The 14,885-nt window shown below is 39.3% G+C and overlaps 1 protein-coding gene across 1 annotated transcript in view; it reads right to left on the bottom strand.

Moving 5' to 3' along the window:
* Positions 1-14,585, bottom strand: part of MARCH7 (membrane associated ring-CH-type finger 7) — a 19,537-nt gene extending 4,952 nt beyond the window's left edge. Inside the window, 8 exon segments of the mRNA XM_019522793.1 lie at positions 716-829; positions 2,402-2,511; positions 3,790-3,959; positions 4,198-5,311; positions 7,826-7,993; positions 12,135-12,306; positions 14,284-14,442; positions 14,580-14,585. Coding sequence (XP_019378338.1) covers positions 716-829; positions 2,402-2,511; positions 3,790-3,959; positions 4,198-5,311; positions 7,826-7,993; positions 12,135-12,306; positions 14,284-14,442; positions 14,580-14,585 — 2,013 coding nt within the window.
* Between the last annotated feature and the right edge of the window lie 300 nt (positions 14,586-14,885).

Consider the following 14,885-nt stretch of genomic DNA (forward strand, 5'->3'; position numbering starts at 1 on the left):
AAAAAAAAAAAAAAAAAAAAATCAATGTTGTCATGTGTTTTCAGAATTTGAATGTTTCCTGAAACAAGGGCACATATCTGAGAAGAGGAAGAAATTAGCTGTTCTTTGGCTCATTTGGTTTTTCTATTATCCAATACCAAACTACTTCAAACAAGATACTAGTTTGCTGCATGAAACATATTCTAATTGGAAAAATAACTATGAATGACACTGGCTTACTAGTAAACTCTTGCTTGACCACAGTATGACCAATAAAAGTTTCCTCTAATTAATTCTTGAATTGCACTCTATAAAATGTTTAGAGGTTCAGGTGTAGCACTCTAATCAAGGGTATTATCACTTTGGTATAATGTAGTAATTCAATACGGGTCACACAAGATTCAGATATTCTGAAATGTAAACCTACAAACAGATGTTGTTTAGAAAATTTCTGGGTTAACTACAATTACATCATCTCATTGTTTCCATATTTATATTACAGTAGCACTGCTACAATCAGATTGTGACACCATTTTGCTAGATGCTCTTGGACCAAATTTTAGATTAAAATCTTGGACACACACACACACAATGTTATTCATAGTTTTGCCTATATATATATAAAAAGAGCTTCAAAATGTAAGTTTATCACCAGAGTAAGGATGTCTTAGGTAACGCTTCACAGGAACAGCAATATGACACCGTCAGTCATTCCCACAAAACAAGACAGACTTACCCTAACTCGTGTACTGGCCTCACTTGCAGTTCCCAGCATATCAGAAAAGCGTTGTTCACACAAATGTAAAAGCACTACAAGGTAGAGACCAGAACTGATAAATTCATAATCTGCCTAGAAAAAAATTCCAAAATGTCAGTCCCATTTTTGCATAAGCAACTTGAAAAGCATACCTAGTGTTAAGTCTTGCTGGTAGTGTGTCATGGAAGGATAATAGATGTAGAAGCTTGCAGAGGTCTCATAATGTGCTTTTGACAAAGTATACTATATTTAAGCTATATTTTTGGCCTGACATCCAGACTTTTATTTATGAAAATAGACTTTACTCACACAACTATTTCCACTGAAGTCAAAGGATTTGAGGATCACTCTTACATCTTAAAAGGCCTCCTTCACAGATCCAAAAACTATTAGCTTAAGTTCAGAGCTGAAGAACAGAAAGTAAAAGCCCTCCAGACTCCCTACTGCCAAGTGTAGAGGGCCATAAAAAGATAACAGGAGAAACATGCAATTACACTGACAGAGAGGGGAAACTATATTACTTATTTCCCAATATTTGTGGTAGTTACTGGTACAGAAAATAGTTTCAAAGTAATAAAAAAATCTAAAATATTACTTGCTAAGCAATTACTAGCTATTTAAAGAGTCAGTAGATAAAGACAGATCTACTCCTACTGATGTGCAGTTACTCACAGAAGTAGTATCACTGAGCTGAATGGTGATCTTACTCTCAACCACCCAGTCATAGGTTCATTTGACCTAAGCAATTTGGGGCTCATTGATAATCCTGTATGCTTTTATTCTGTTGATGAATAAGAGTCTATCTTGACATCTGATTCAGAGTATGAATTACTCAAACATCAATGCTCCATTTCCTTGTTGTCCAAAACTTGGGTATTTTACCTCCATATTTAAAATTACACTGAGAGTTCTAGTTTATTTTTTAATATTCATAAAATACTTATAACTGAAGTTTTGCTATAATCACAAAGTACCAAGTTAGAAAAAACAAGACAGACCTCTGACCAAAGTTGTAATTTCCTGGCAGTTCCTTTAAACCATAACTAGGATACCTAGCAGTAGTAGAAACCATGCACTAAAGAGTCTCATAATAATTTAAAAAGAGGAAAATCATACTCTAACTAAAGTATGTGTTATCTTAAACTTGTGAATGACTATTTCAAGGCCTAATTTGATTTTATCTAGATGGGAGGGAGCAGCACTGGGGTGACATTTAGTATCAGTTTCATCTCTACTAGTCAAATAAGAGAGATTATGGAGCTACGTGCATTTATATGACACACACAAAATATGGCCATTTAAGTCTGCATGCCTGGGCTTAAAAAAACACCCAAAAGCTAGATCACCACTTCTAGCCTGTCAAAACCACTCCTAGGTTCATAATTTGTCCTCTGCAGTTTCACCAATGGTACTGACAGACCAACAAAATTGAAAAAGATTACATATACTACACACATACTGAGGACTACATCAGAAGAAACTACAGCCAAGGTCCATTCCTTCTGTTAAACTAAAGGAGACAATTTCTGCATGTGAGCTTTATTTATATTAAACCCATGATATTTTAAAGAGATCTGATTTTATTTTCTTTCCAAAACATTTTTTAAAAAAGCTGTCCTCCCAGCACCAACCTGACACTTACCAAATTAGGCAAAATATACTAACTTGTTCATTTGCATGTGCCCTATACAGCTCATGAATATCAAAATCCTCAAGATTAAGATGCAACTTCTCTTTACACAGCTCACAGGTAGTTACTGCTTCCAGTGAAGAACCTGAGAAACAAAAATGACAAACCCTTATTATAACAGGATTTAGAAATAGACAGTCGCATGTAACTTGATGATATGGTCTGTGACCATTTCTTGATTTGCTTTTCTATATATCAAATTTAGGAAAAAAAGCAAAGCTGATAGTAGTAGCATTGAAGTTCCTGTAGCAAACAGGTGCCAACAGTTAAATTCTAATGGAATACTTACTCTTCTAGCAAAGTTTACTTGTTTCATGTCTTATAATATAACGTAACTTTTCTCATAACTCAGCAAAAACAGTCCTTAAAGTGTTAATCTGTCAATGCTATCCATATACATGTAATATGGAGAAGTGTATTGAAACAGAACATCCCTCAGATCGCTAACTAAAGTTAAAATACATATAAATCAATTCTATAGTAAATATCAAAATACAAGTTTTATATGGCAGTGTTGTTTTTTTCAAAGCAGCAAAAACTGGACAGCAATACCACATTAAAAACTGCGGGCATTCCTTTTTACAGAAAGGTGTTCACCTGCATGGTCTGCAACTGAAATACTTGCTTAAAATTCTGAGTATGCTGAATGTCAGTATACCACAAGATGAGGGCATCATGGGCATATGTACACCTTGCACCACAGCTCCAGGCACTTCTAAAAGTCCCTGGTGCTGCAGCTCATCCATTTGTATAAACGGTGAAATGCATGTCAGCACTGAAAAAATGGCAACGGTGTACTTTTGAACTAACACACAAAGGTGTTTTAGTTCAAAAGTCCACTACTCCTATTTTCTCAGCACTGATTAATCAAGTCTGCTCCAACGCGCAGGATTTCTGGCACATCAAAGCAGACAAATATATGCGTATAAATGCCCCATGTTTTAGCAAGCTTACAATATAAAAAAGTTATTGTTCCACAGTTCTGCTTATTCCGTCGCACTCTGCCTTGTTTGTGTCTTACAATAACCAGGATTGTATACTACTGAAGAACAACACCAAGATATGCATAAGGAAATAAAAATACATTTAGAGTACTTTAACATTTTACCAGATAATCCTATCAACAATGAACTGTATCAGAAAATCCCAGCATTTTGGGATCTACTGAAACCTATTTGCACAAAGACAAACTTAAGAGTTGCCATGGAATCCCTTTAAGAATGGTCTTCAACTGCTTTGTCCATTTACATTAACAAGGATTTGCCTGAACTTTACTGCAATAGCAAGTACTAGGAAGTCACCGGAATCCCCGCCACATTTTCTGTTTCATCTGAAAAAGCACTCATCCTAAAGTCTACCTTACCAGAGTTAATCTTGGACTGCAACCATTTTTTCATACACTCTTGGTGAACATACTGCAGACTTCCAGTGCATTTGCATGGTTCTATTAAGAGGTTCGTAGAAGATGCAGATGACATCTGGCAGATTCTACACAAGTCACCCTCTTCATCTTCAGAGTCCTCTAAAAGGAGGCTGAGTAAGAAGAAAGTGATTGTATCAGATTCATGTGACAGAGATATACCTAGTATTTTTCCAAGCTAACCCTTTCAAAAATTTTCCACAAACATAAAGGTGACCCAAACAATTTAAGAAAATGGTGGTTTCACAGCTGGCAGGGAACTCTGCTGCACTTTTCAAACTTTAAACAAAACCATTTTGTAAGATTCATCCAGGTAGGTTGTATGGCTTGGAAACAATACATCTGATTTACCTCTCTTTAATTTTCTGGAGTCTTTCAGGATCTCTTGAAGGGGGTATTTTGGATTTGTCATTTTCTTGCCCATCAGACAAATTCCAGCCTGAGGGAATAATATCTACAGTTATCATAAGATTGTCAGACAGACTGCTCCCTAGGGCTGGGGGCATTGCAAAGCGGAAGAGAGAGCCAGGAAGAATTCCAGACATTCCCGAACTACTTCTACTGTGGGCTGAATCTGGTGTGGAGGCAGTAGCTGTAGGGCTGCCAGATACTGCAGGTGTTGGTGGTCTATTAGAAGCACCTCCAGAAGAACTGCTGTGTGCTTCAAGAGGAGTTTCTTCACCTAACTCTCTTCTCCTGAAAAGGTGTAATGACCTAGCAGGTATGTCAGAGGTAGAGGTTCTTGCAGATTCATCTCTTCCTTCTCTCCTCCTTCTGGAGAACAGTGGTGTACATCTGTTCCTTAGAGATGATGATAACCACGACCCTGTATTTCTGTTTTCAGACTCTTGTCTGTAACTTTCAGCATGTGAATCGGAGCTATGGTTTTGTGAAACCCCTGATAAACCCCATCTTCGTCTAAGAAAGCTAAATCCCTGAGGAGCTTCAGATGTCTGACTGTCTGGAACCTCAGGAATTGCAGATGCATTAGTACTTGATGGGGTAGAAGTCTGAACTCTTGGGATAACACGTGAATCCTCAGAATCTAATGATCTTGCATTTAACGATTCTTGGCTAGACCTTCGTGAGAAAAATGTAGATGACATACTAGAAGCTAAACGAGACAACAGCTGTCTGGTTGTACGCCTGCCTTCAGTATCGGATGTAGGCTCACTCAGTGACCTCTGAGAAGCAGTAACCCTTTCAGAACTGCTTGTGGAAGGAGTTTCCTCACTAATGGCAACAGGGGTAACTTCTGGCTGTATATTCCTTTGAGGAGACTCCATTTCCCTTGAAGAATAGCTGGATCGTGAAGAGCTCCTGCTAGAGTCTCTGGAGAATACAGATGGCTGCTGGTCAGAAGGCAACTGGCGGTTCATGGATGTGTTCAGCCTCAAAGTGCTCAATGAATTATCTTTTGGTCTTGCTCCCTGTGCATATGAAGCAGCAGGTCTGTCTTGAAGATCTATTATGAAAGGATTGAAGAACAATAAAATGACAAAATGCACACAAACAATTCTAATATTATCAAACAATTACAATGCAAGTCTAGGTTTATGTTGGACTTGTTTCTGAAGCCTAAAGTTGACAGATTATGGAATAGTATTCAGTTTACGTTGTCTTAGTGAAAAGGATTATATTGTTAAATTCCAGATAAACTGAAACTATCTCATTAAAACTATCAAGTTATGATTCAGCATTCCCTTATGTACAAATCCAGTTAATCAATACTAACCACCTGTATGTCACATTAGCACAGATGTTTAAATTTAGCAAAAGCAAGCTGCATTTAAAAACTGTTTTAATACCTGTTCCTCATTTTCCAACCTGATTAGACAAGTAATTTCAGTGAAAACTGTAAGAGTCATCAACATATCCAAAATGCAACTTTACAAATAAAATATCAACATTCCTTCCCTCTCCTCCAATATAAAAATATTTGATAATTACTTTTCCAGGTACATTACTAACAAAAAACCCTCAAAAGACAGCATATTTGCTCTGTAAACTGGTTCACTGCAAGGCCACCTACAAACAGGAAATAAATTACACAAAATCTGTAGTTACAAAAGCTACTTAAAACTTACATGTAACCAGTTACCTAAGGTTAGTAGCAATTCAGTTGGAGATCTTAAAATGAACTAGGGCTTTAATCTGAATGTTCTAATTAAATTAATTGAAAAGGGAGAGTTTTTGTTTTTACTAAAGGCCTACCATAACTCTACTACTGCAAAAAAGAAATGCAAGTATTCTAGCTATAAAAATTAACTTAAACTATTTGATGAATTGTTATCCAGCAGTTTATTACTATTAAGCTGTGTGATAATTTATAACTTATTTATACAATTCAAAGTTTCAGCTCTTAATTTAGTTTACAGAGGATCACATGAGCAATTTAGTATTATTGCTCTCACCTGCTCAAATCTCCCACCTAAACATCAATTAGTTTAACAGTCATGTGATCTATTCAGCCAGTTACATTGTTATTTGTGAATCTTCTAATCAGCTAACCTTTTAAATGTTACCCTGCTGATTCTGTAGCTTGTCTTGAACTGCTATGCTCAAAAATTTGCAGAGCAACTCTGCAGACAATGTAGTGGCTGAAACGGCTCCCATTCGATGCCAGAGCCCAAGGAAACCAGCATCAGCAGCAGAAATTAGTCTCCTTCCTTGGAAACAGCTTGGAAGACCACAAAGCTTCTTTCAAAAAGAAGTAGCAACAAGCTGAGCAATTGGGTAAGTCAGAAAGGTTTTCTTTTACTTCCCTTTTTAAAGTGATATTTAACTGCAGTTAACAAAAAAAGGCCTCCTTAGCTTCCCTAAATATTCTACAATTAGAAACTATTGTACTGTTTGGGGAGTTTCTGAATTCCAGTCTCACATGCAGGTTCCCCAACTGAGAAAAAACTGCATAGGCAGAATCCCACTAAAAGTAAACTGCCTTATTACTCAGTCATAAGAGTCCATAACTATACTATGGCTGTTCAAACTTGCATTGTTATCTCTGTACAACTGCTGCTCTGGCCTGAATAAACAATCGTGTAACCCCAGCAGTCTGGCCACCCAGATCACAGTGCAGAATTGAGGGCTAAGGGTTTAATTTCCTTTTGGCTTTCCCTGCCTGTGAGAATAGGGATTCTTCAGCATTATGAATCTAAGCTGCATAAAAACCATCTATGAAGAGGTGAGGTTAAGGAAGTGAGTAGCTTTTCTTTGAACAGATGGGACAGTTTTAGAAGACCACAACAGTTTGAACAGGAATTATAAAAGCCTGAACAGAAAGCCTGATACAAGGAGTATGTAGCTGCCCTAAAGCATTTGTCAGCTAAGACTGAAGCTTTTATTTCTGAGTTTGTTATGTTTGTTGTTAAGCCAACTTCAGTTCATCCTGGTTAAGTATACACACAACTGCCACAGTTACTTGTAGTTTCAGCTTCACCCTAGTTTTTCGCTATACATTGTAATCTTACAGTTGTGCATGCTGGAAATCTTGGCAGCTAAAGAGGCTGTATGAGAGATCTGACCAAATTCCACTCAGGTCACAAACAACTGAGACAGAAGACTACATGAGAACATCTTTTTAGGAGTCAAAAGACCCAATTCATTTTTACTCTTCCATCCACTGTCAAATCTCAGTGAAAAGCAGGCTCAGAAGCATAAGGAATAGAACGGACATTTAAATGTTCAAATAAGGGAATTAGTATAGCTTAGTACAAATAGTCTGCCATTATGTCTACCATTAAATACATACCAAAGCATTTACAAATCTAGATGAAGTTGCATTCAGCTTAACTGCTGAAGAGTTAAAATCTACTCTTAGCTAAATGTTTAGTCAATTGAGTAAAAGAGGAAAGAGATTAGAAAGTATTATCTTTAAACAGATGGTAGACTTTACATGCAACATAAAACATGAAAGGAATAACTAAAAAAAGTATGCAACCTATATGCATTTGCAAACCTTCACCTGTATAATACTTACATGTTGAAGATGAAAAGTCACCATTCCTGTGACTGTAATCCACAAGACTATTAGTAGATGGGTCTGTTCTCCTTTCTAACTCTCTCCTCTCTCTCACTAGCTCAGTTCCCAGAGTACCAAGTACCACTGATGAAGATCTGGGAACCTGACTATACCTCCACGTGGAATCTGAAAGCAAAAAGAGAAAACTTAGACAAACAGGATTTTTATGGCCTTGGGTGTGTCTATGTGCATTAATGCGCTGCTGCTGCTGCTACTGCACATTAAGTTTAGTCCCTCTAATATGCGGTACTATATAAATGTGCAGTAGCTGGTGGCAGTGTGCTGCAGCAATGGCTCATGGTCTTCTTGCGACACTTAATGAGCAGCAGACTACTTCTACTGTGCATTAGCTTGTTTTTTGCCATGATGCACTAATGCACAGTAGAATTAGTCTATTGTGCATTAAGTGTCTCATGTAGATGCACCTGTTATCACTGAAACCAGTCCACGCTTTACTGAAACAACTAGCTTGACTTAACATACTACAACAGGGGTGTTAAACATAGGCCCAGGAGCTAGATTTAGCCCCTAATGTCTGAGACTGACCCCACATGCAGCACACCATCCTGGTGCATGGGCTGGACCTGGCTCTGCAGATGCTGCCTGAGCAGCACAAGGTCTGGTCCACATCAGGCCATGTCAGAGTCAGACACAGGGCTGGTCCAGCAAGGCACCACATGCAGTGCATTTCCCATGCTGGCCCCTTGGGCTCTAAATATTGGCCACAGTGATGGGTCTAGCCCACACACTGCCTTGAGCACAAGCCCCAGGTAAGGCCAAAGCACACTGCGTACAGCATAGAAGGCTGGTACAGGGAGTGTGCTACATGTCTGATGGACCTTGTGCTGGCTCCAACATGGCCCAAACTAGCCTGTAGGCCACCCAAAGGCCCATGGGGCTGAATGAGTTCAACACCCTTGTATGACAATATAAGGAAGTGACTTGGTAAGCATTTCCATTCAAAAATGGCTTCTTAGATAATTATTATTATAGTTTGTCTTACAAAATGAGCTATTCCAAGCTTAATTCTCAACCCATGATCAATTTCTTTTAGAAAGTAGTCTGACGTGATGTGTTCTTACTGAGAATTTTTTTTTCCAGGTAACAGCTCTACCACCTAGGAACATAAAATGTACTTCATATGTGGTATGGACACTTAAGGTTCCAAGCACACTCTACAGAAATCTAATGGAATTAGTTACACTGATATTTTAAAAGTACAATTTTTTAAGCATGCATATTCCACATTACTGAAGTAAAACAGAGTAATCCAAGAAAGCAAGAACAAAGGAAAGATGTCTCAGATAGCTAATGATATCTTGTTAAGGGAAGCTGTTTCAAAAATACTATAAATATTCTGAAGCTATATTATGAAAGGTGAATTTTCTTATGCATGTGACAATGCATTGCTATATACTATCGCAACCCTAAGCCTTCTGAATTTATTCATTATACACTGCCAATTTGGGGTTTTCAAAATGAAAATAATAGGCCATCCATCTGAAAGCAAGCCAGCATAGTAGTAAAACATACAACTGGAGATACAACTACTGATTGAAACTGAGATTTCTCTGTAGATTGATTGTAGGATCCCGCCTAAAGTTGCATCAGAATCTGTAATTCCTGGCTTTTTCCTCTAGTGACTTTTGGACCACAAAACAGATGACTGACTCCAGAGGTTGAACTAACCATACAAGGTAAATTCAATCTGGAATATAGCAGTAGAATCCATTAACTTTAACTGAAGTGTCAATGATAGTCTCTAGCTTTTTTCTTTTTTTTTTTTTTTTTTTAAACACAATTGTTTGATACTAGATGTTTCTTAAATAAGCCATAACCCCTTTCCCATCCCAATACCAACATTAACTCTGCCCTGTAACTCTACACCCTAGGAAAGCGTAAGGATGCCAGACACTGATATCTTGTTGATTTGGTCTGGGTGCCTGGGATCTTAAAATCTATACGACGGCTTTTACATGGGGTTGTTACCACCTTAAATCACACCCATGAATTACACAGTATTTAAGTAAATTAGGAAGTATTCTGCATTTAGTAGAATTTTTCTAAAACTGCAAGGAACCAAATCAATTAATATAACAAAAAGGGTACATACACTGTTTTAAAGCAATCCACTACTAACATGAGGCAAATAGATGGGAAGACTGGGATGTCATATTTCACCTTAGCACTTACTTGAAGAGGAAGAGATCTGCTGGTACTATTAGTTTGTAGAGGCACAGCAGTGATAGACAATTCCATGTATGTGCTATTGTGGTTCATGGGTAAGTTTTATTTTCTACCTAGTGGCGAGGAGTATGCAAGTTGTGATCAGCAGGGATCCTGGTTTTGTTTCCCATGGGAAAACAGAGAAAACCACAGATTTCCCATTTTTAATCAGAGAAAACACATTTTGCCTTTTAGAAGAGAAACCCATGGATTTCCCCCTTTTGCAAAGAGTTCTGCAGGCTGGCCGAGTTCCAGCCAACAAGAGCTGTTTGCAAAAGGGGTGGGGAAACCCTCAACCCTGTGGGGGGGGAAAGGGGATGGGGGGAAGGGCAGGGCCCAACACTCTCACTTACCAGAGGCTGCTTCAGGCTTACTCTTCTTGCTGGAAGTAAGTGGGGCTTGGGGATTGTGAAACAGGGCTGGAGGGGCAGCTGGCTAGGGGCGGAGGGAGCGGGCAGGTTTACAGCCAGCAAGACATTCTGGCTGGGAATAGGTCTGCAGCCTCTCCACTCTGAGCTGGAAACCCCTGCTGCTCCCAGCTGGCTGCAAACCTCCCCACTCCCTCCAGCCAGCTTGGGCACTCCCTGGTCAGGAACTCAGGCTGTGGGAGCAGGGGTTTGCAGCTGGCAGGAAGCAGCAAGGGTCTGCAGCCAGCTGAGCACTCTGGCCAGGAGCAGGCGGGCTGCAAACCCCCTCCTGGCCAGAGTGCCTGGCCAGTTGCAAACCCTGGGTTGCAAACACTGAGCTCCCCGCCCTGCTGCCCTCCCCCAGGCTCTCCAGAGTGCAGCGTGTGCAACTGGTGTGGCAGGACAAAGCAGGGCTATGCACTAAAGCTGCCTGCCGCTGCAAGCTCTGTGCTGCCCTGGCCACAGTTCCTCTGTGTGCACAGGGGCAGTGCACATCTGCCCAGCCCCTATCCCCCACACATCTGGGGGACGTGGGTCCCCATTCCCTTCCAGGAGTGCATGCTGCCATTGGGAGCTGGCCCTACCTGAGCCTGCAGCAGGCAGCAGCCAGGTACTGTAGCTGCCACTGCCTTCTGTTGGGGGTAGGGGGCTGTGAACCTGAGTCCCTGGCCCCATAGCCCTGACAGCTGGGGGCCCCATCCAGCAGGGCTGGGTGGCATTTCATTTTAACCGCAGATTTTGGGATTTTTTTTTTAAATCAGAGAACTTATGGGGTTTGTTTTGTTTTTTTTTTAAATCATGGAAAACCAGGATCCCTGGTGATCAGTTCTGAAGAGGACCAGCATACTTCCTGGTAAAGCATGGATTGGGCTAACATCATTTGGTGTATTACTTAGTTATGGTGTATATTCATAACTTTCTAATTTTAAAAAGGCTTATTAAACCTCAGTTTCCTAGGTTTTATACTTACCCTAGAAAGCATGTGCACTAGGTATGCATTTACTGTTTAAATCCAGTATAGTTTAGTTTGCTCTTGAAAGAGAAAACTGAAAGGCTAAAATGTCAGCTCAGTGACCCCCTGGAAAGCTCTACTTTGGCCAGTAAAGAGAAGCTATCTTTAGTCCATGCTAACAAATTACTTTCCTCCTACATACCCACCCTTGCCCACAGTACTTCAGCTTGCTGAGATACTTAGTTATGTGGGCAGCACAGCTAGAGTATAAAGTATGAATTTTCTCATAAAAGAAATCCATTTAAATTTAGAGCCAGGCTGCAATTTAGTAAACAGCTGTGGTTTTTTCTTAGAAGTTACACTTTATCTGTTAGGGTTGCTCAGGTCATCTTTAGCGCAAGCATAAAACTGTAGGGACAGTTTCTATTAAAAACTTATTGGGATGCGGTGTTATCTTCAAAATATTAAGTTAATGGTCTTCTGGATGCTTTGGATAAGGCAAAGCCATTTTGTTTTAACTACATAAAATGAATTTGTGTATTGAAATTAATCTAGTATTAATATTAGATACTTTAATATCTTGGAACATTGTAAATAATCTCAACTTCATATTCATTTTTATTCTGAACAGCAAGCTTTTTAAAGACATTGTAGAAATGTTGTTTAATAATGCATTTCTTACCTGAAATTCCATTCAAACCATTACTTCTCCCAGAAGAGGTAGATGTATATGAAAGCTTAGGTCTCTTTGAATCATTATCCTGCTGCTGGTTATGTATTCTTGAATATGCTCCCTGAGTTCTCTCAGATTCACCATACCAAGTAGATGTAAAAGGAGAGGAGGAAGATGCAGACTGATTTTTTTTTTTTTTTAAATAAAAACAGAAAAAAGTTAGTAAAGGAAGTAGTTTTATGAGAGTGTACCTGCAATCCGAAGATTTAACATACAATATACCTACCAGGACATATGTGGACCCAGACTGATAAAGTCAGTAAACAATGTACTTCAAGAGAAGCATGTGGATCTTTAAGCAGTAAAAAGACTTCATGTACATTAGGACTTATGCCAGTACTGCTGATTAGTAGCCCAACTCAGGGAACTTTTCTTTATTCCACTGTTTTATAACAAAGACAGAGAACAATGCTGGGAAGCCATGTCTAAACCTCATGATGTTACTGGAACATCTGATATGATTTTTCATATTGCCTCATTTTTTAAAGGAAAATTTCAACAATGTTAGGACTGCTTTTATTGTTCATAAACTGCCTTAACTGATCAATTCTATACTTTAATAGATAATAATATTCATATTGTATTTTTCCTCAAAACACTTATCTGTTTAACAACCTAAAGTTATTTTTAACTGGATGTTAACTGTCACTTTCAATATAACAAATGTGGATAGTATTTAACTTCATGAGATCAACAGGGGACCAACATTTATTTCATGCTTTGGGCCAAAGTTGGATTTTTATGTGGATCTAGACACTTCTTGTGACAGAGCTAAAAACTAACTTACTGCAGTAAGTATAAAAACCACCTAATTTTCCTGCTGAATAAGTCACACTGATCCCCATACCTTGCAACTAAAAACTATTCCAAAAATCAACAGTTTCAGAAAGTCTGGTACAACGATCCTTTGTACTGGAGTTTAATCTCTTTATTAAAAAAGCAGAAAGAAAGGCAGGGTGGCACCTCAGGGCATTTGTACATATGCTTGCGCTGCAGCACCGGGCACTTTTAAGTGTCCGGTGCTGCGGTGCATGCAGTTGTGTAAGCAGCAAAATGTATATCAGGGCTGAGGAAAATGGCAGCGGTGCATTTTTTTAAATTAAAACACCTTGAAGGTGTTTTAGTTCAAAAGTAGAGTCACCATTTTCTGCATGCTGACACACATTTCACCATTTATACCACACAGCACAGCACCCATCGGCTCGCATGCAGAGAAGACTCAATTAAATTGAGTCTTCTCCAACCCACCAGATCTCCAGCACATTGCAGGATTAAAAGCATGTGTATAAATGCCCTTAGAGACCGATTAGATAGAGAGGCATGAGCTTTTATAAGCAAGGACGTATTTGTCATATGCTAGGAAAGAAAGTGAATCTTAACAAGAAAACGTACCAGTTTGAAAAGCCTGCAGCGCCTACTACCTAGAGGTGTAGGGCTTTTATAAGCAGAGGCTCAGCTTGCATTCCGACTACATGTGCAGTCATTCACCATGTTTTCCCTTGAAGGTTGGCAGCCCCACACTATTTGTTTTCTCACCCATACTGACTGCCTTGAAAGTGCCTCCACCTTTTAAATTGCTGTAAGAAAACAAACACCTGTTTAAAGTGTAAGTTCTCTTGGCAAAGTTTCCAAACATCTCCCAATTTTAATAGACCACAAACCTTCCCACAAGTTCCTTGCTACTGGTCCCCACCCCCCGTCCTAGCTTTTTACAGCTTTAATATTTTAAAGCTTTCTTTCTTTACTTTTGTGCACAATAAATTGCAAATAGCAATCTACATATTTTGCGGGATGACTAGACAGGATTAAAGGACATTTTAGGCACAGATTTAAGGTCCCAGCTCCTGGAACCTAGGAAGATGGAAGAGCTGAGTTTCCACTCATATCATATCATACAAAGCAAACAAATTTTAAAGTATGATCGTAATTACTAATGGTCTTAACTACATCATTCCCCTATCTTTCCCTTCCTCTTGAGATTAACAGTTTTAAGTTAACACATGATAACTCTCAGATCTGAAAAATCTGCTAGTAGATGAGCAGAACCCCAGGGCCTCTTCAACAGAAGCGTTTGGATATTTTATTTAAAAGTTCTCACCAATCTGCTTCTGCTTCCCAAAAATCTTCCAGACCACGGACGATCAAGTGTCCCTGAGTAACGAGTTGGAGAGGAAGTAGTAAGTTTCCAAGGAGTTTCATGGGCTTCTCTCTCTCCAATCCCCCAATTTCTACTGGAACCATGCAACAGACGGGAGTCCTAAAGAACAATATATGTATCATATGCATCTTCTAAGTCAGTGGATGCCACAAATTAGCCCCACACGCTCCCCAAGTGCCACTCCCTTTCCCCTGCCTGATCTGATGCTTTGCTTTTTGCTTGCCTGCCCTACCTACTATCATGTTGCCTGTCCCTTCCCCAGCCTGCTGTGTGCCAGACACAGAGGCTACCCGTGCCACTTACAGCACCCATGCCACAAGTTGGCCACCCCTGTTCTAACTCAAGGTGGCCTTCTTAGGCATGCTTTTTGTCGACTGGGTGTAGATTAAAATGGCGGTACCATGGGTCAGAAATGTAAAGCAGGCATTTATTCTTTGTGCAGAGCTTTTTACCAGGTACTCAGTAGGATATGGGGTAGAGACCCAAGAACAATTTACTCTTTTTTTTTTCCCCCTGTCTCTTCATAAAGACACATTAGATTT

The sequence above is a fragment of the Gavialis gangeticus genome, unplaced genomic scaffold, assembly GCF_001723915.1.
Source record: "Gavialis gangeticus isolate Ggan-Ray unplaced genomic scaffold, GavGan_comp1, whole genome shotgun sequence".
Classification (NCBI taxonomy): Eukaryota; Metazoa; Chordata; order Crocodylia; family Gavialidae; genus Gavialis; species Gavialis gangeticus.